Here is a 23,043-nt window from a genome sequence, read left to right as displayed (position 1 = left end):
TCCAAAAAATAAAAATAAAACTCCCCTATGACCCATCAATTGCAATAGTAGGTATTCATCCAAATGATCAAAACTCTTGATTCAAAGTGGCACATGCACCCCAATGTTTATGGCAGCACTATCACCAATAGCCAAATTATGGAAAGAGCTCAAATGTCCATCGACTGATGAATGGATAAAGAGAGTGTGGTATATATATTATACAAAGGCTTATTATTTGGTGACTAAAAATAATGAAATCCTGCCATTTGCAACAACATGGATGGAACTAGAGTTTATTATGCTAAGCCAAATATAAGTCAGTAAGAGAAAGATAAATATCATATGATTTCACCATTATGTGGATTTTAAGAAACAAAACAAATGAACATAGGGGAAGGAAGGAAAAATGAGGTAAAAACAGGGAGGCAAACAATAAAAGATATCACTCAAATACAGAGAACAAACTGAGGATTGCTGGAGGGGTGGAGGTTGGGAGGATTGGCTAAATGGGTGATGAGCATTTAGGAGAGCACTTTTTGACAAGAGCACTGGGTGTTATTTATAAGTCATGAATCACTGGGTTCTACTCCTGAAACCATTACCACACTCTGTTAACTAACTTGAAGTTAAATATATAAATTAAAATAAATATAAATTTCAAATAAAAATACACTTAATATAAGATATTTTAAATATACTTAATAAACTTATAAAATAATTATCTAAGTTGGGATCATCTTTTCCCCAAATATCTTGCTATCTTTGCCTCTGGATGGGCAGAAATGTCTTATTTGAAATAGTACCTGTAATTGGTGCATCAGGACGGGATTGCTCCTTTCTCCATGCAGGCACAAATACAGTAATATCTTTATGGCCTTTGTCTAGAAACCAGTCCACAGCAAGTTGTATTCCTCTGCAGGAGAATTCTTCTTTATTCCCATGGCTTTAGGAAGATAATGAAAAGATAAAGGATCGACAATAGGTAGCAAGGAAATACTCCAAACAGGCTTATTCTTAGTAACAAGACATTAACAACAGAAATTTTATTTCTTGCTGGTGCTAAAGATGTATTTTTAAAAACATCAAATCAAGTTCTTTTTTATTCAATTATTAAAAATATTTCCATTATTATTACACCTTTCTTCAAGGCCCCAAATGTTTAATAACGACTCTGAATTTATAGCAACATTCGTGGCTACTTTCTACCACTATTTCAATTTTCTCTCTCTTCTTTCTGTTTCTACTACCACTTTATTTTAGAAGATTAAGATATTCACAACAGAATAGGAAAGAAGAGGTGTAACCAGATGTTTAGATAAAGGTTATATGTAAGATCAGTTGGAGATGAGTTTTAGGCACATATATTACCTTAAAAATAACATTGACAGCAAAAATGATACACACATAAATGCTGACTAAAAATAGTTGTACATTTAGTTAAATATAATATGTTAATAAAACCCACATTCTTAAAAATGTTAAGATTTGAGAAATTCTCACAATATAATACACAGGGAAGAAAAAAGATACAGAGTATAAATAATGTAATCCCAATTTTGTAGAAGAAAGTCTATATATAAGTTTAGAAAAAATGCTAGGAAGTAGACACATCAAACTATTAATAAAAAGAGTCATTCTGTGTGAGAGGATTATAAGTACTTTATTTCTTAATCCAAATTTTTTTTCAAAAAAATTAAGTATTGCTTTTATAATAGAATATGATTTAAAAACAGAAGATATGGGGATGAGGGAAGATGGTGGCGTAGGAGGACGCTGGGCTCACCGCGCGTCCTGCTAATTACTTAGATTCCACCTACACCTGCCTAAATAACCCAGAAAACCGCCAGAGGATTAGCAGAACGGAGTCGCCAGAGCCAAGCGCAGACGAGAGGCCCACGGAAGAGGGTAGGAAGGACGGCGAGGCTGTGCGTGCTCCACGGACTGGCGGGAGGGAGCCGGGGCGGAGGGGAGGCTCGCCGGCCAAGCAGAGCCCCCGAGTCTGGCTTGCAAAAGCGGTGGGCCTGACGGACTGTGTTCTGACAGCAAGCGCGACTTAGCATCTGGGAGGTCATAAGTTAACAGCTCTGCTCGGAAAGCGGGAAGGCTGGATGACAAAGGGAGGGAGAGCTGCTGAGCCCCTGGACGACAGAGCTCAGTTTGGTGGGGAACAAAGGCACTCGCCAGCGCCATCTCTGTTGCCCATCCCCCAGCAAAAATCCCAAAGAGAACCAGTTCCTGCCAGGGAACTTGCTCCCTCCGCTCAAACACCCAACTCTGTGCTTCTGTGGAGCCAAACCTCCGGCAGCGGATCTGACTCCCTCCCACTGCCATAGGGCCCCTCCTGAAGCAGATCACCTAAGGAGAAGCGAGCTAAGCCTGCCCCTCCTGCCCCTGTGCACCTTGCCTACACACCCCAGCTAATATGCCAGATCCCCAGCATCACAAGCCTGGCAGTGTGCAAGTAGCCCAAACAGGCCACGCCACCCCACAGTGAATCGCCCCCTTAGGAGAGGGGAAGAGAAGGCACACACCAGTCTGACTGTGGCCCCAGCGGTGGGCTGGGGGCAGACATCAGATCAGACTGCGGCCCTGCCCACCAACTCCAGTTATACACCACAGCACAGGGGAAGTGCCCTGCAGGTCCTCACCATGCCAGGGACTATCCAAAATGACCACACGGAAGAATTCCCCTCAGAAGAATCTCCAGGAAATAACAACAGCTAGTGAGCTGATCAAAAAGGATTTAAATAATATAACAGAAAGTGAATTTAGAATAATAGTCATAAAATTAATCTCTGGGCTTGAAAACAGTATAGAGGACAGCAGAGAATCTCTTGCTACAGAGATCAAGGGACTAAGGAACAGTCAGGAGGAGCTGAAAAACGCTTTAAACGAAAGGCAAAACAAAATGGAAACGACGACGGGTCGGATTGAAGAGGCAGAGGAGAGAATAGGTGAAGTAGAAGATAAAGTTATGGAAAAAGAGGAAGCTGAGAAAAAGAGAGATAAAAAAAATCCAGGAGTATGAGGGGGAAATTAGAGAACTAAGTGATACACTAAAAAGAAATAATATACGCATAATTGGTATCCCAGAGGAGGAAGAGAGAGGGAAAGGTGCTGAAGGGGTACTTGAAGAAATAATAGCTGAGAACTTCCCTGAACTGGGGAAGGAAGAAGGCATTGAAATCCAAGAGGTACAGAGAACTCCCTTCAGACATAACTTGAATCGATCTTCTGCACTACATCGCAATCCAGGCCTATCTCAAGAAACAAGAAAAATCCCAAATACAAAATCTAACAGCACACCTAAAGGAAATAGAAACAGAACAGCAAAGGCAGCCTAAACCCAGCAGAAGAAGAGAAATAATAAAGATCAGAGCAGAAATAAACAATATAGAATCTAAAAAAACTGTAGAGCAGATCAACGAAACCAAGAGTTGGTTTTTTGAAAAAATAAACAAATTTGATAAACCTCTAGCCAGGCTTCTCAAAAAGAAAAGGGAGATGACCCAAATAGATAAAATCATGAATGAAAATGGAATTATTACAACCAATCCCTCAGAGATACAAACAATTATCAGGGAATACTATGAAAAATTATATGCCAACAAATTGGACAACCTGGAAGAAATGGACAAATTCCTGAACACCCACACTCTTCCAAAACTCAATCAGGAGGAAATAGAAAGCTTGAACAGACCCATAACCAGCGAAGAAATTGAATCGGTTATCAAAAATCTCCCAACAAATAAGAGTCCAGGACCAGATGGCTTCCCAGGGGAGTTCTACCAGACGTTTAAAGCAGAGATAATACCTATCCTTCTCAAGCTATTCCAAGAAATAGAAAGGGAAGGAAAACTTCCAGACTCATTCTATGAAGCCAGTATTACTTTGATTCCTAAACCAGACAGAGACCCAGTAAAAAAAGAGAACTACAGGCCAATATCCCTGATGAATATGGATGCAAAAATTCTCAATAAGCTACTAGCAAATCGAATTCAACGGCATATAAAAAGAATGATTCACCATGATCAAGTGGGATTCATTCCTGGGATGCAGGGCTGGTTCAACATTCGCAAATCAATCAACGTGATACATCACATTAACAAAAAAAAGAGAAGAACCATATGATCCTGTCAATCGATGCAGAAAAGGCCTTTGACAAAATCCAGCACCCTTTCATAATAAAAACCCTTGAGAAAGTCGGGATAGAAGGAACATACTTAAAGATCATCAAAAGCCATTTATGAAAAGCCCACAGCTAACATCATCCTCAACGGGGAAAAACTGAGAGCTTTTTCCCTGAGATCAGGAACACGACAAGGATGCCCACTCTCACCGCTGCTGTTTAACATAGTGCTGGAAGTTCTAGCATCAGCAATCAGACAACAAAAGGAAATCAAAGGCATCAAAATTGGCAAAGAGGAAGTCAAGCTTTCGCTTTTTGCAGATGACATGATATTATACATGGAAAATCCGATAGACTCCACCAAAAGTCTGCTAGAACTGATACAGGAATTCAGCAAAGTTGCAGGATACAAAATCAATGTACAGAAATCAGTTGCATTCTTATACACTAACAATGAAGCAACAGAAAGACAAATAAAGAAACTGATCCCATTCACAATTGCACCAAGAAGCATAAAATACCTAGGAATAAATCTAACCAAAGATGTAAAGGATCTGTATGCTGAAAAGTATAGAAAGCTTATGAAGGAATTGAAGAAGATTTAAAGAAATGGAAAGACATTCCCTGCTCATGGATTGGAACAATAAATATTGTCAGAATGTCAATACTATCCCAAAGCTATCTACACATTCAATGCAATCCCAATCAAAATTGCACCAGCATTCTTCTCAAAACTAGAACAAGCAATTCTAAAATTCATATGGAAACACAAAAGGCCCCGAATAGCCAAAGAATTTTGAAGAAGACCAAAGCAGGAGGCATCACAATCCCAGACTTTAGCCTCTACTACAAAGCTGTCATCATCAAGACAGCATGGTATTGGCACAAAAACAGACACATAGACCAATGAAATAGAATAGAAACCCCAGAACTAAACCCACAAACGTATGGCCAACTCATCTTTGACAAAGCAGGAAAGAACATCCAATGGAAAAAAGACAGCCTCTTTAACAAATGGTGCTGGGAGAACTGGACAGCAACATGCAGAAGGTTGAAACTAGACCACTTTCTCACACCATTCACAAAAATAAACTCAAAATGGATAAAGGACCTGAATGTGAGACAGGAAACCATCAAAACCCTAGAGGAGAAAGCAGGAAAAGACCTCTCTGACCTCAGCCGTAGCAATCTCTTACTCGACACATCCCCTAAGGCAAGGGAATTAAAAGCAAAAGTGAATTACTGGGACCTTATGAAGATAAAAGGCTTCTGCACAGCAAAGGAAACAACCAAGAAAAATAAAAGGCAACCAACGGAATGGGAAAAGATATTCGCAAATGACATATCGGACAAAGGGCTAGTATCCAAAATCTATAGAGCTCACCAAACTCCACACCCGAAAAACAAATAACCCAGTGAAGAAATGGGCAGAAAACATGAATAGACACTTCTCTAAAGAAGACATCCGGATGGCCAACAGGCACATGAAAAGATGTTCAGCGTCGCTCCTTATCATGGAAATAAAAATCAAAACCACACTCAGGTATCACCTCACGCCAGTCAGAGTGGCCAAAATGAACAAATCAGGAGACTATAGATGCTGGCGAGGATGTGGAGAAATGGGAACCCTCTTGCACCGTTGGTGGAAATGCAAATTGGTGCAGCTGCTCTGGAAAGCAGTGTGGAGGTTCCTCAGAAAATTAAAAATAGACCTACCCTATGACCCAGCAATAGCACTGCTAGGAATTTATCCAAGGGATACAGGAGTACTGATGCATAGGGGCACTTGTACCCCAATGTTCATAGCAGCACTCTCAACAATAGCCAAATTATGGAAAGAGCCTAAATGTCCATCAACTGATGAATGGATAAAGAAATTGTGGTTTATATACACAATGGAAGACTACGTGGCAATGAGAAAAAATGAAATATGGCCTTTTGTAGCAACGTGGATGGAACTGGAGAGTGTGATGCTAAATGAAATAAGCCATACAGAGAAAGACAGATACCATATGGTTTCACTCTTATGTGGATCCTGAGAAACTTAACAGGAACCCATGGGGGAGGGGAGGAAAAAAAGAAAAAAAAAGCGGTTAGAGTGGGAGAGAGCCAAAGCATAAGAGACTGTTAAAAACTAAAAACAAACTGAGGGTTGATGGGGGGTGGGAGGGAGGAGAGGGTGGGTGATGGGTATTGAGGAGGGCACCTTTTGGGATGAGCACTGGGTGTTGTATGGAAACCAATTTGACAATAAATTTCATATATTAAAAAAAAACAAAAACAGAAGATATTTCATTATAATTATTTGTAGGTGTAAACATTGTAAAAACTTAAAAACTCAAACATAAATTTATTTGATTTGTAATTTGAAGAGGGAAAATTAACTGATAAATTGGGAAAAGGTATATTTATTGTCATCATATTAAAAATTCATAGTGTACTAGATTTATGCCTTGTTTGCCTGTGGAAAATTATAATTTCTTAGCATGGAGTCTGATGTTCTGACATATATATAAACCACACTAAATTATAATTATTAAACAACTTGGATGGCAAAACAAATTGGCATACATTACATTACATGTACCAATTCTAGTACAATAAAGTGGATATTGCCTGTTAAGACTCATCAGCAAAGAATAATCATTTTTCTAAAAGGTTAATTAAGACAATATAATGGGGTTTCTCTCTTTAGATTTCTTACTTGCTCACTGGTGATCACTGAACTACAAGAGAAATTAGCTCCAATTTTATTATTCCCTTTGGGTAAATTCATACATAATCTCAGAGGCCCATTAATACATACATGGCTGGACTTCCCACTGTCTTAATCACTCTTGAGGCACATGATAAAAAATATTAAATTCTTTCATTAATATTTCCAAACACATTTTAATCATGTTTTATTCTTTAGTATGTACCATAAAGCAAACACTACTAAAAGTCAAAACACTTAAGAAAAAAAAAAGGAAAGGAAAATATATTTAAATGCCAATACACTCCAAGGTAGCCTTAGAAATAGCTACCACACTGCTTCTAAAAAGTTGAACAATGGATAAATTGGGCAAGCCTATGGATCTTAAAGGGTTAATATTGGATGGATCCAACAGGCAGATAGGGAAGATGTCCAGATATTATTTTTCCCACTGTTATAGTGCTGGTAAATATAAGAATAACATGAACTCAGGAAAATCATCAGAATTGCCATTAAAGGGGGAATTTGGAGGAAGGGTATAGATTTCATTGCACCTAGGTTGGCAGTGCTATAAAGTGTGTCTTTCCAAACACAGTCTAAAACCAGAAATAAATACAAGAGTAATATTTGCTGTTGAATATGACAATTTTATGTTTTCTAATGCCAATTTCTTTGTGTAAAAATATTTCCACTAAATAAGTCAGACAGAGAAAGACATATGTTATATGATTTTACTTTCATGTGGAATCTAAAAAGCAAAACAAATAAATACAGAAAGCAGAAATAGACCCATAAATACAGAGAACAAACTGGTGGCTGCCAGAGGGGGAGTGGGCAAAATGGGTGAAGGGAATGGAATGTACAAGCTTCCAGTTATAGAATAAATAAGTCATGGGGATGAAAGGTATAGTATAGGGAATACAGTGAATGATATTGTTATAGAACTGTATGGAGACAGATGGTAACTATACTTGTGGTGAGCATAGAATTGTCCAGTCACTATGATGTACACCTGAAACCAATGTAATATTGCATATCAACAATAATAAAAATAAATAAAACATTTTTCACTATGAAAAAATTGTATACCAACATATTAAACAACTTAGAAGAAATGGGTAAATTCCTAGAAATAGGATTTTGGTCCAATACACGAAGACCCTGAATTTATCCCCTCCATAGAACACACCAAAGTACACTTATTTATAGAACAATTCCTGAACAGCCTCTGTGCAACCAAAGATAGAATGTCAAAAGAGAAGAGAAAGGGAGATGAAGACATGGTAACAAAAAGAACTCCCACCCCCGACAATGCAAACAGCAGAGAGAAGGCATAGTACTAAGGGACCAGAGAAAGGTTCCTCTGTCCTTGGATACAGAATAAAAGCTGTGATTTAAAAAAACAACTATCATATAAGAGATAGCACCAGAACTCTGCCAGATGGCAGAAGAGCTGTGGGATCTAGGTATAAAGAACTGGAGAACAACATAGTTTAGTTCCCTCTCCACCTTGAAAACGCAAACTGGAGCAGAATCCATGTGCACAGTCAGTTTGATGCCTCAGTGGCCCCCAGATCTTCAAGCCTATATCAGTACTGGTAGCTCTGGGGCACAGAAAAAAAAAGTGCAGTTTAAAAGGCCAAAGGAGCTGAGGGTATGCTCTCTGAATCAGAAGAATGGGAGAATGACAGGATTTATACTCCACCTCCACCTTAAAACAACAGATAAAAGCAAGGTCTGGTCTCCACAGCTGGCTTTCTGCCTCACTAAACCATAGCTAGGAGCCCCCACACCAGCCTTAACCATCCCACCAAGGTGGCCACAGGTGCAAAGCACTCCCAGAATACTCCAGACACACATCACTTTGGATTCAGATAGGTTTCTAGGGCATGCTTGATACAAAGTGCTATGGAACCTCCTGAGTGATGTCTGCTCCCCTGCCAGGGTGCCTTCTGAGTGAAAAAAAACCCAGAACACCCATGTTTGCACCAGTTTTACCCACCCCACTAGGATATCTGCTGCTCAGAACACCTTGAAGTACTCATGCCCACACTGGTCTTTGCTCCAGTTGCCTGGGTAGGGTGCCCACTGCACTGAACACCTTGGCACACCCCAGTTTGCACCAAATTCAGCTTTAGATGCCCTACCAGGTTCTTCTCAGTGTGGAAAGTTCTAGAATAATTCGGCTTGAAATCAGTTCAGCTTCAACTCTCCTGTCAGGGCACATGTGTAGAAGAGTCCAGAGACCACACTGGCCTGCATCCACTTTAGCTTTAGCTGCCCTGCCAGGGTTACCTTTGTGTGGAGTGCCCTAGGACGTCTTAGCCTGTACCCTGCTTTGGCTCCAGCCAGCCACCCTTTCAGGGCACCCTCTGTGCAGAAGGTCCTGGAACACCCCAGGTTATATCCACTTCAGCTTCAGTTATTCTGCCAATATGGCTTCTGGGCAAAGAGCTCCAGGTCCTCTCAGCTTGCACCCATTTTAGCTTCAGCTATCCTGTCAGAGCATCCCCTGTGCACAGAGCCCAGGAACCCCCTGGCCTTCACACCACCTCTGCACCAGCCACCCCACCAATACATCTTATGCGCAGACCATTCCAGGACACCCCAGCTTGCACTTATTTAAGCTTGACCTGTCCTTCCAGGAGACCTTCACAGAAAGCCCTGTGATCTCCTGACCTGCACCCATTTCAGCTTTAGCTGTACTGCCAGGACACTTGCTGAATGGCGAGCCATGGTACTTCCCAGTCTGCACCTAATCTTAGCACCAGGATCTTTCCAAGACACCCTCTATGAGGAGATTTCTGGGACACTCCAGTTTACACCCACTTTAGCCTTAGCTCTACTGGCAGGATACCTAGTCCTTAAAAAGGCCGGGAACTGCACTGATCTACAATTGCTTCATCTTTAGCTGTCCTTCCAAGGTGCCCATAATGTGGAGGACCCCAGGACCTCCAACCCATGCCAGCCACGGCTTCAGCCAGTCAGCAAAATTCCCTAAACACACATATACTACATAGGGGAAAATCATACACAAGAAGATTCCTTCTCCTAAAGAAGTGGCTGTTCTGCTTAATCCATAAAAATAAACAAAGAAAGTGGAGCAAAATGGGAAGACAGAATACGATGCTTCAAAAGAAAGAATAAGACAAAACCTCAGAAAAAATAGAACTAAAAGAAATGGAGGTAAACAATATACCTGATGAATAATTTAAAGTAATGATTGTAAAGACGCTTACTGAGGCTGGAGAGAAGAGTGGAAGAATCAGTGAGACATTCAAAAAAGACATAAAAATATTAAAAGGAACCAGAGTTGAAGAATACAATGACTGAAATAAAAAAAAAAACCCACACAGATAAAATCAACAGTATATTAGTGGGTGCAGAAGAACGGATCAGTGACATGAAAGAGGGAAATGGAAACAGTGCTGAAAAGAAAAAAAAAAAACTTAACACCAAGAATATTGTACCCAGCAGGCTTATCATTCAGATTTCAAGGAGAGATAAAGAGTTCCCAGACAAACATAAGATAAAGAAGTTTATTATCACTAAACCAATCCTCACAAGAAATATTAAAGGAACTTCTTTAAATGGAGAGTAAATGGCCATAATCAGACACAAGAAAATTATGAATAAAAAGATGTATATACATAAAGTATATACATTAAAAAGCATATACATACAACATGGAGGAGGGAGTAAAAGATAAGAAATAAAGTGGTTTTTTTTTTAGAATGTGTTTGAACTGAAATGACCATCAACTTAATATAGTCTACTATATACTTAAGATGTTATATATGAACTTCATGGTAAGCACAAATCCAAAACCTATAATAGATACACAAAAAGTAAAGAGAAAGGAAGCCAAACATAACACTATAGAAAGTTACCACACAGAAAGAGAGCAGAATAAATGAACAGCAAAGAACTACAAAAACAGCCAGAAAACAAATAAAATTGCAATAAGTATATACTTATCAATAATTATGTTAGATATAAATGGTTTAAATACTCCAATCAAAAGACATAGTGAGGCAAGAGGTATCACCAGCTAGACCCCAAGATCTGGTCCTTACTGCCCAACTACTTGTACTCACTAACCTTTGTTTTATGTTTTACCCTAAGCTCTTCTTTCTGGCTTTTCTCCTGACTCAGGCAAATGAATCCCCAAACCACCTCCAGATGCTGTCCACTGACCTGACAAGACCTCCCATGGGCCCAGACCACTCAGGCTATTTGAACTAAACCAGACTCATGCCTGTGCAGATGGACAATGGAGTGACCTCTGGAATGACCTAAAATTTCCTTCACCTTATGATAATACTAAAATTTCCACCCAAGGAAGAGCCTCATCCTTTATAAATACCCCAGTAATCAATCTGAAGACTGACAGAACAAACTCCACAACTAAAGGGAGAGAAAAGGCCACATCAAAGAAGATAAGAAGTGCAGATGGGGTTTAGGGGAGAAAGGTATCACAGGTGCTGCAGAGGGGAGAGAGCAGTAGTTGCAGAGAAAGGTGAGAGAGTGGAGCACACAAGGAAATGCACAAGGAGAACATTTCCCCAAAGACGTTGACTGGGAAAATAAGAGGGGCTGATTTTTGTGAGGTTTGCAACCAGTGGTGCTTAAAGCCTGGAGTTTTAAAGGTGGGCTTGGCTGGGATAGAACCCTGAGGACACCATGCTGCTCCTTGAAAGAAGGCAAGGAAAACAACCAGGGGTAGGCAGCATGGAAACAGCAATCTGAAGAATGGGGCACACAGCAGGGACATTTGTGGATCATCTTGGAGCACATCCTTTAGAGGCAGCATTCAAGGAGAGGCCTCTCTGGGAACAAAGGAGCTAGCCAGCACCATTTCCCTCCCCCACCCCTCAGCATAAACACAGCCATGTAGAGGAAAGAGCACAGTGCCAACACTGGTTGCCTAACTTGCTCAGACCTAGCCTCACCCCCTGTGCTCTAGAGGGACTGCCCTTCTCAGTCAAGCTTCCCTCAGTCCCAGCTTGGAAGGCTCCTCCACATAACACTAGCACAAACCACTGCCCAGGACACATCTCTAAAGCCTGGAGTTTTAAAGGTCATCAGTCTTGGCTGAGAGAGAGCCTAGAGGGCACTGTGCTGCTCCTATTGAAAAGGCAGACAACATGGAAAAAGTGATCTGAAAAAAACTGGGGCGCACAGCAAGGACATTATTCGCTCTTCTCAAAGTGCTTCCATGTGAAGCAGCATTCACAGAGACACCTCTCCAGGGACAAAAGAACTGTCCGGTGCCATTTCTCACCCTCAAACCCTCAGCTTAACACAGAGCCATCTTTGGGAAGCAGTGAAGAGCCAACATAAGCTTCCTAACTTGTTTACCCCAAGTTCCACACCTCTGCATTCTGAGGGGACTACTCTTCTCAGTCAAGCTTGCCTTATTCCAAGCACAGAAGGTTCTTTCACCAGAAGACCATCAGAAACCCCTGCCCACAAAGTCTGTAGGGCTTCAATTCTGGTGGAAGTAATATTAGGTCTCATTTAAGAAGCAGACCAGAGCACACCTAGTAAAACCTCACTACATTCTGCTCAAGGACCAAATACTGTCCACTGCAGGCAAGGAGAACCTCTGCAGACAACTGGCCTGAAGGAATAGTGCAACCAAAAATCAACTACAGAGTGCATACAGCACACCCCAGAGACACTCCCTGAAATGTCAGACCCTGGGCACTACATGACCTCTTTTTCATAAAGAAATTACTCTCAAGAGCAGGAAGCATAACTGGCTTTTCTACCACACAGAAGGCAGACTTCGACAAAATGTGAAGCATAGGAATTCATCCAAAAAGAAGGAACAAGATAAGGCCACAGACAGAGATCTAAGTGAAACAAATATAACGAAGATGCCTGATGCCAGATACCACATTAATAAAAGAAAGGAAACATCATTGCAATAGATGCAGTAAAAGTATTTCACAAAACACAACATTCATATGTGATAAAAACAAAACCTTCAACAAAGTACATTTAGAGGGAACATACCTCAACATAAAGCCCATCTATGAAAAAAAAAAAACAACAGCTACTATCATCCTCAATGGGAAAAGAGAGAGATTTTCCTCTATGGTAAGGAATAAGACAGGGATGTCTACTCTCACCATTGTTACTTAACATCATACTGGAAGTCCTAGCCACAGCAATCAAATGATGAAAAGAAATAAGAAGCATCTAAATCAGCAAGGAAGATGGGGCACCTGAGTGGTTCAGTCAGTTAAGCATCCAACTTTGGCTCAGGTCATGATCTCACAGTTCATGAGTTTGGGCCCTGCGTTGGGCTGTGTGCTTACAGCTCAGAGCCTGGAGCCTGCTTTGGATTCTGTGTCTCCCTCTCTCTCTCTCTCTCTGCCCCTGTCCCCCCACCCCCACTGGCACTCTTTGTCTCTCACTCTCTCTCTCTCAAAAATAAATAAACATTAAAAAATTAAATTGGCAAGGAAGAAGTAAAACTTTCACCATTTGTAAATGATATAATACTCTACATGGAAGACCCAAAAGAACCCACTAAAAACTTTCTAGAACTGATACAAAAATTCAGGAAAATTTCAGGATACACAATGTACATAAATCTGTTGCATTTCTTTTTATTTTAAATCTCTTGCATTTCTATACACCAATAATGAAGCAGCAGAAAGAAATCAAAGAATCAATCCCATTTACAATTACAACAAAAACAAGAAGATAACTAGGAATAAACATAACCAAAGTCGTGAAAGACCTGACGTCTGAAAGCTATAAAACACTGAAGAAAGAAATTGAAGACAGCACGATGAAATGTAAAAACATTCCATGCTCATTGACCAAAAGAACAAATATTGTTAAAATATCTATACTACCCAAAGCAATCTACACATTTAACACAATCCCTATCAAAATACCAACAATAGTTTTCACGGAGATAGAACAAACAATTGTAAAATTTGTATGTAACCACAAAAGACCACGAATAGTAAAAACAACTTTGAAGAAGAAAAGCAAAGCTGGAGATATCACAATTCCAGACGTCAAATTATATTACAAAGCTTTGGTCATCGAAACAGTATGGTACCAGCACAAAAATAGACACATAGGTCAATAGAACAGAATACAAAACTCAGAAATGAACCCACAACTATATGGTCAAGTAATCTTGGACAAAGCAGGAAAGAATATGCAATGGGAAAACGTTTCTTTTCAACAAATGGTGTTGGGAAAACTGGACAGCAAAATGCAAAAAAAAAAAAAAAAAGTAAACTAGATCACTTTCTTACACCATACACAAAATTAATTCAAAATGAATGAAAAACCTAAATGTGAGAGACAAAACCATTAAAATCCTAGAGGAAAACACAGACAGTAATCTCTTTGACATTATCTCTAAAAACTTCTTACCAGCTACGTCTCTTGAAGCAACAGAAACAAAAGCAAAAATAAACTATTGGGATTTCATCAAAATAAAAATCTGCGCAGTGAAGGGAACAATCAACAAAATTAAAAGACAACCTATGGAATGGGAGAAGATATTTTAAAATGACATATATGATAAAGGTTTAGGGTCCCAAATCTATAAATAAATTATAGAACTCAATGCCCCAAAAAATGAGTAATCCGATTAACAAATGCACAGAAGACATGAGTAGACATTTTTCCAAAGAAGACCTACATATTGCCACCAGACACTTGAAAACATGTTCAACATCACACATAATCAGGGCAATACAAATCAAAACTACAATGAGGTATCACCTCACACCTGTCAGAATGGCTAAAATCAACCATACAAGAAATAACAGGTATTGGAAATGATGTGAGGAAAGGGGAAACATCTTGAACTGCTGGTGGGAATGCAAACTGGTGCAGCCACTCTGTAAAACATATGGAGGTTCCTCAAAAAGTTAAAAATAGAACTAACCTACAATCCAGCATTTGCACTATTTACCCAAAAAATACAAAATTACTAATTCAAAGGGATACATGCACCTAGATGTTTATAGTAGCATTGTCTATAATTGCCAAATAATGTAAGTGGCCCAAGTGTCCATTGACTAATGAATGAGTAAAGAAGATGTGAGATATATATATATATATATATATATATATATATATAATGCCATAAAAAAAAGAATGGAAATCTTGCTATTTTCAAGGACATGGATGGGACTAGAGAGTATTAGGCTACGCAAAATCCGTAAGTCAGAGAAAAGTAGATACCATATGATTTTACAAATGTGTGGAATTTAATAAAGAAAATAAATGAGCAGAGGGGAAAAAAAGAAAGAGAGGCAAACCAAGAGACAGACTCTTAACTATAGAGAATAATCTGATAGTTACCAGGTGGGAGGTGCGGGTGGGGGGTTAAATAGGTGATGGGAATTAAGGGTTCCAGTTGTGATGAGCACTGGGTGTTTTATGTAAGTATTGAATTACTAAACTGCACTTACTGTAATTTATGTAAGAAGTTTAACAAAATTTATATTGAGGAATTAATGGAAAAAGTTCCAACCCTTTAGCTGACAGCCTGTTATTTGTAGTCTTGGCAGCAGCCAATGTTTAGCAAAGTTCCCTCTTGTATTTATACTTTATTTAGAAGGCATCATGACATTATAAGTAATAATTATTTTTCTCTATTTTAAGTATTTATAAATATGTATTATTTACTGAGACTCAATGATATATTGCAGAGGTATTAGAGTAGATCTGGAAAGAACTGGTTGAAAAACATGAAAGGATAGGATAAAAAGACTTGCAGCTATATCTATTTTAAAAAGGAAAGAAATCAGGAATAAACGGGCCATAATCAAATGAGAGACTGTATTCTTGTGACTTAAATAAAATAGCTATGGGTTTGATTGGGGCAAGTCATTAAAGATTTATTTGTCTCAGTTTCTCACTTAAAAGTGGGATAACAATATTTTCTTTAAAGCTTTTTTTTTCTGTGAGAATAAGAGAATATATACTAAGTGCTTAGTATATTGGAAAACATTACATGTATTTGTGATATCTCTGTTTATTTTAGCCAAAGAGAAAAAAACGTTTCCTTTTTCTCTAAATATTACAAAACTGTTGTATGTTAATACAGATTTTCTGTACATTCTTTGAGTGTACGAGGTGGTGTGTGTATATGTGAGCTAGTGTCTATGCAATGTGTCTATAGATGCTTCTGCTTTTTAATGTCATTAAAGCCACAGTTTTGTATTTTAAAAAGAAAAAATAGGGTGGAAAAATATGTTTTAAAAATTTAAAACTAAGACCAGTATATATTCTGCCTACAGGACACTCATCTCAGAGCTAAAGACACATACAGACTGAAAGTGAAGGGATGGAAAACATTTACGATGCAAATGAAAGAAGCAAAAAAAAAAACTGGAGTAGCAACACCTAAATCAGAGAAAATAGACTATTTTTACTTCATTTTACTTTAATTCTTCACACCCCCATGTTTTTTGGTATATGGTGTCATATTTTATACTCTTTTATTTTGTGAATCCCTTGACTGATTTTTACACAAATAGTTATTTTTACTGTTTTTGTGATTCCTGCTTTTCATATGCTCACTTATGGTCTTTCCTTTCCACTCAAAGTGTTCCCTCTAACATTTTTTGTAGGGCTGGTTTAATGGTCACAAATTCCTTTAGTTTTTGTTTGAGAAACTCTTTATCTCTTCTTCTATTTTAAATGATAGGCTTTCTGGAGAGGATATCCTTGGCTGCAGAGTTTTTCCCTTTCAGTACTTAGAATGTATCATGCTACTTCCTTCTGGCCTACAAAGATTCTGCTGAAAAATCTGCTGATATAGACTTTAAAACAAACAATGTAACAAGGGACAAAAGAGGTAATACATAATGAAAAAGGCATCAATCCAACAAAAGGATATAACAATTGTAAGTATCTATACACTGGAGTGCCTAAATACATAAAGCAAAGATTAATGGAAATTAAGACAGAATAGCAGTAAAGGACTTCAGCAGCCCACTTACATCAATGGATCGATCACCCAGGTATAAAAACAATAAGAAAACAGTGTCTTTGAATGACCTATTAGACATTAATCTAGAAGTCAAGATGACTAAGGAGTACAAGGACCCTAAGCTTGCCTCATCCCTTGAACACAGCTAGATAAATATCAAATCATTCTGAATACACAGTAAATAAATCTGAGGACTGAGAGAACAAACTGCACATCTATGGGGAGAAAAACAGTCATATAGTGGAAGGTAGGAGCTGCAGAGAGATGATTTGGGGGATAAAAGAATTGCAGGTTCTGCAAATGGGAGGGAGCTCTGCTCACAGAAAGGAGAGAGAGAGAGCGAGAGAGAGAGAGAGAGAGAGAGAGAGAGAGAGAAATGCACAGGGTACTAAAAAGAAAAACGCTTCCACAAAACCATTGAATGGGAAAAGGAGAGGGGAAGACTACCACAAGTTTTTATAAGCAGTGGAGCTCAAAATCTGAAGTTTTAGAAGTCTGTACCATTGCTGAGATCATGCCTGGTGGGCTTAGTGGTGTTCCTGTAGGGAAGGAGGGCAGAGGCCTGGAAATAGACAGCACGGTCTGAGGATCCCCAGGGTCACATGGGACAAAGAGTTACCCTTCTTGGAGTGCATTTGGAAGTGGTGGCATGGCTTCTCTGGGGACCAAATTGCAAGTGGATGCCAATGTGCTGCCCTGCTCACTAGCATAGGAACAGAGACACCTGCTGAAGGCAGAAAACCTTGGTTCCAGCTTTTTTCTATACTTTATCATAAACACCAAACCACTGTGCAGTTGTGTGATGGCTTGTCTGGGACAAACTGGCACCAGCCACAGTGTGGCAAGACCCTTCCCCAGAGGATCAGCGCAGGTTTGCACTGTGCTGGGATCCTAAAATTTGGAGTTTTGAAACCCAACTCTATGCCTGACATAAAGCACAGGATTACAGAGTGCCTGGCAGACAGAGAGCTTAGACACAGACAAGGTAAGGACAGGGATATGACAGAAGCCAGGGACAAAAGAAAGAAGATTGTTTACTCTTCTGTGAGGGCTTCCTGAAGAGTGATTGATGCCATCTCCACTCCAGGGAGGATAGAGTGGAGTGATGTCATTTTCTCCTCCTGGCCATCAACATTTATAGACACCAGTGATCAACACAGCACTCCCCAGTGGAAGTTAGAGCTACTTGCATCGAGTTCCACTGTCTTGTGTCTTGTAGCTGTATCTCCACTAGAGCAAATCTTCCTGAGAATCAGCACAGCAAGCCCCTTCCCCAGAAGACAAGCCACAAATCCCTTGCATGTACCAAGTCTACTGATCATAGATTGCTGCAAAACTTCAGCTCTAGGGGAAATAAGGTCTTTCTTCTTTTAACAAACCAACCAAAAAACGCCTAGTTAAAACTTACCACACAGTGGACAAGGTCCAAAGACCTCCAACTGAAAACAAGCAGACACTGCACAGGAATGACCTGAGAGAAGAAGCAGTCAAAATAAAACAGCAGTGTACATTCTAAAACACCTCCTGAAGTACCAGGCCCAAAAGAGTATAGGAACTCTTAATAATATAGACATTACTTAGGAGCCGAAATATAACAGTCTTTTGTAACAATCACCCCAAAACACAGTGACCTAGACAAAATGACAAGACAGAGGAATTCACCCCAAAAGAAAGAACAGGAAAAATCAGTTGTTGCCAGGGAATTAATCAAAACAGGTATAAGTAAGATAACTGAACCAGAATTTAAAACAACAACCATAAGATACTACCTGAGCTTGAGAAAAGCATAGAAGACATTAGAGAATCATTATCTCTTACTGCAGAGATAAAAGAACTAACAACTAGCCAGGCAAAAATAAAAAAAAAAATGCTATAACTGAGATGTAAAACTGACTGACTGCAATGTCAACAAGGATAAATGAAGCAGAGGAATGAATCAGTGATATAGACATTAAAATTATGAAAAATAAAGAAGCTGAAAAGAAGAGGAAGAGAAAGGTATTGGTTCACAAATGTAGACTTAGAGAACTCGGGAACTCCTTAAAATGCAATAACATTTATATCACAGGAGTCTCAGAAGAAGAAGAGAGGGAAAAAGAAGCAGAAGATTAATTTGAACAAATTATAGCTATAAACTTCCTTAATCTGGGGAAGTACACAGAAATCAAAATCCAAGAGGCAAAGAGAACTCCCATTAAATTAAATAAAAGCTAACACACACCAAGGTATATTGGAGTCACACTCACAAAATACACAGACCAAAAAAAAAAAAAAAAGAATTCTGAAACAAGCAAAAGAAGTCCTTAGTCTACAAGGGAAGACAAATCAGGTTCACAGAAGATCCATCCACAGAAACGTGGCAAGCCAAAAGGAAGTGGTAACATATATTCAACATGCTGAATTGGGAAAAATATGCACTCAAGAATACTTTATCCAGCAAGGCTGTCATTCAGGATACAAGATTCTTAGACAAACAAAAACTAAAGGAGTTCATCCTCAATAAACCAGCCCAGCAGGAAATATTACAAGGGACCTTTGAGTGGAAAGAAAGACCATAGGCAACAAAGATTGGAAAGGAACCAAGATCACCAGAAACACTAACCTAACTGGTAACACAATGGCACTAAATTTGTATATATCAATAATCATTCTGAAATTAAATGGACTAAATACTCCAATCCAAAGATATAGGATATCAGAATGGATAAAAAAAAAGAGCCATCTATATGCTGACTACAAGAGACTCATTTTAGAACTCAAGCCACCTGCAGATTGAAAGTGAGGGCATTGAGAACCACCTATCATGCTAATGAAAGTCAAAAGAAAGATGGAGTAGCCAAATTTATGTCACACAAAATATATTTTAAACCAAATACTGTAACAAAAGATGAAGAAGGGCATTATATCATAATTAAGAGACCTATCCATCAGGAAGATCTATCAAGTGTAAATATTTATGCCCCGAACTTGGAACACTCATATATATGACTCAATTAATAACAAACATAAAGAGACTCATAGAAAATAATATCATAATAGTAGGGGACTTTAATACCCCACTTTCAACAATGGATAGATCATCTAAGCAGAAAACCAACAGGAAACAATGGCATTGAATGACACACTGGACCAGATAGACTTAACAGATATATTCAAAACATTTCATCCTTGGGGCGCCTGGGTGGCTCAGTCGGTTAAGCGTCCGACTTTGGCTCAGGTCATGATCTCACGGTCCATGAGTTCGAGCCCCGCGTCGGGCTCTCTGCTGACAGCTCAGAGCCTGGAGCCTGTTTCGGATTCTGTGTCTCCCTCTCTCTCTGGCCCTCCCCTGTTCATCTTCTGTCTCTCTCTGTCTCAAAAATAAATAAACATTTAAAAAAAATTTAATCCTGAAAAAGAATACATATTCTTTTCAAGAGTACATGGAACATTCACCATAATAAATCATTTACTGGGTCACATATCAGGCCTAAACAAGTATAAAAAAGATTGAGATCATACCAAATATCTTTTTCAAACACAACGGTATAAAACTTGAAGTCAACCACTAGAACATATTTAGAAAGACCACAAATATGTAGAGATTAAAGTACATCTTATGGTGTTGGTTGTGGTCTCTACTCTTTCATTCATAATTCTAGTTAATTGTGTTCTTTCTTTTTTCTTTTTGATAAATATAACTAGGGGTTATCAATTTTGTTAATTCTTTTAAAGAACAAGCTCTTACTTTCATTGGTATGTTCTACTGTTTGTTTTTTAGTTTCTATATCATTTTATTTCTGCTGTCATCTTTACTATTTCCATTCTTTTGCTGGCTTTAGGCTTTTTTTCTGTTCCTTTTCTAGCAATCATAAGAGAATGTTATAAAAAATATATGCCAACAAACTGGGTAATCTGAAAGAAATGGATACATTCCTGGAAACATGCAAATAACCAAAACTGAAAAAGGACGAAATAGAAAGTTTGAACAGACCCATAATGAGCAAAGAAATAGATTCAGTAATAAAAAAAAACCTCCCGCAAACAAAAGTCCGGGACCATATAGCTTTCCAGAGAAATTCTACCAGACATTTAAAGAAGAGTTAATGTCTATTCTTCTCAAACTATTCCAAAAATAGGAATGGAAGAAAAACTTTCAAACTCATTCTATGAGGCCAGCATAACCTACATTCCAAACTCAAACATTTCACTAAAAAGTTGAAATACAGGCCAATATCCTTGATGAACATGGATGCAAATATTCTCAACAAAATACTAGCAAATCAAATCCAACAGTACATTAATAGAATTACTCACCATGATCAATTAGGATTTATTCCTGGGCTTCAGGGGTGGTTCAGTATTTGTAAATCAATCAACATGAACACCACATCAACAAAAGAAAGTATAAGAACTATGTGATCCTTCAATAGATGCAGAAAAAACATTTGACAAAATACAGCACGAATTCTTTTTTTTTTATTTTTTTAATTTTTATTTTTGAGAGAGACAGAGTGCAAGTTGGGGAGGGTCAAAGAGGGAGGGAGACACAGAATCTGAAGTAAGCTCCAGGCTCCAAGCTGTCAGCATATCACCAAACACAGGGCTTGAACTCATGGACCATGAGATCATGAACTGAGCTGAAGTCGGAGGCTAAACCTACTGAGCCACCCAGGTGCCCCATCAGCATCCATTATTGATAAAAACTGTCAACAAAGTAAGGATAGGTGGAATATACCACAACATCATAAAGGCCATATAGGTAACACCCACAGATGGGGAAAAACTGAGATCTTTTCCTCTATTATCAGGAATAAGACAGGGATGTCCAATCTTTTCATTACCATTTAACTGAAAGTCTTAGCCTCAGCCATTGGACAGCAAAAAGAAATAAAAGGCATCAAAATCAGCAAGTAAGAATTGAAAATTTCACTATTTGCAGATGAAATGATCTTCGATGTAGAAAACCTAAAATACATGAATTTAGCAAAGACACAGGATATAAAATCAACATACAGATATCGATTACACTTTATACATCAATAATAAAGCAGCAGAAGGAGAACTCAAGGAATAGATCCCACTTATAATTGCACAAAAATCATAAGGCACCTAACCTAGGAATAAACCTAACCAAAGAGATAAAAGATCTGTACACTGAAAACAATAGAACACTTATGAAACAAATTGAAGAGGACACAAAGAAATTGAAAAAAAGTTCCATGCTCACGAATTAGAAGAACAAATATTGTTTTACTACCCAAAGTAATGTACAAATTTAGCACAATCCCTATCAAAATACCACCAGTATTTTCACAGAGGTAAAATAAACAAGCCTAAATTTTGTATGAAATAACAAAAGACCCCAAATAGTCAAAACAATCCTGGGGAAAAAAAAGCAAAGCTGGAAGCATAATGATTCCAGACTTCAAGCTACATCACAAAGCTCTAGTCACCGAGATAGTATGGTGCTGGCCCAGAAACAGACACATAGATCTATGGAACAGAATAGAGAATCCAGAATTGGAGCCACAAATGTATGGCCAAGTAATCTTTGACAAAACAAGAAAGAGTATCCATTGGATAAAAAGACAGTCTCTTTAACAAATGGTGCTGGGAGAACCGGACAGCAACATGCAGAAGAATGAAACTAGACCAGTTTCTTACACCATTCACAAAAATAAATTCAAAATGGATAAAGGACCTGAATGTGAAACAGGAAACCATCAAAACCCTAGAGGAGAAAGCAGGAAAAAACCTCTCTGACCACATCCGCAGCAATTTCTTACTTGACACAGCCTGGAAATGATTCTCCAAAGGCAAGGGAATTAAAAGCAAAGATGAACTATTGGGACCTCATGAAGATAAAAGCTTCTGCACAGCAAAGGAAACAATCAACAAAACGAAAAGACAACCAACAGAATGGGAAAAGATATTTGCAAATGACATATCGGACAAAGGGCTACTATCCAAAATCTATAAAGAACTCACCAAACTCCACACCCGAACAACAAATAATCCAGTGAAGACATGGGCAGAAGACATGAATAGACACTTCTCTAAAGAAGACATCCGGAGGGCCAACAGGCACATGAAAAGATGCTCAACCTCGTTCCTCATCAGGGAAATACAAATCAAAACCACACTCAGATATCACCTCACACCACCTCACACAGTGGCTAAAATGAACAAACCAGGAGACTATAGATGCTGGCGAGGATGTGGAGAAACGGGAACCCTCTTGCACTGTTGGTGGGAATGTAAATTGGTGCAACC

General features: G+C 38.7%; 1 protein-coding gene across 1 annotated transcript in view; it reads right to left on the bottom strand.

Moving 5' to 3' along the window:
* Positions 1-23,043, bottom strand: part of ZC3H12B (zinc finger CCCH-type containing 12B) — a 73,697-nt gene that overhangs the window by 23,938 nt on the left and 26,716 nt on the right. The window contains exon 2 of the mRNA XM_043571045.1: positions 786-925. Coding sequence (XP_043426980.1) covers positions 786-925 — 140 coding nt within the window. The remainder of the gene's footprint in view (positions 1-785; positions 926-23,043) is intronic.

Source organism: Prionailurus bengalensis, chromosome X, assembly GCF_016509475.1.
Source record: "Prionailurus bengalensis isolate Pbe53 chromosome X, Fcat_Pben_1.1_paternal_pri, whole genome shotgun sequence".
NCBI classification, from domain to species: domain Eukaryota; kingdom Metazoa; phylum Chordata; class Mammalia; order Carnivora; family Felidae; genus Prionailurus; species Prionailurus bengalensis.
The sequence above is the reverse complement of the archived record's forward strand: the minus strand, read 5'-3'. Positions and strand labels throughout refer to the sequence as shown.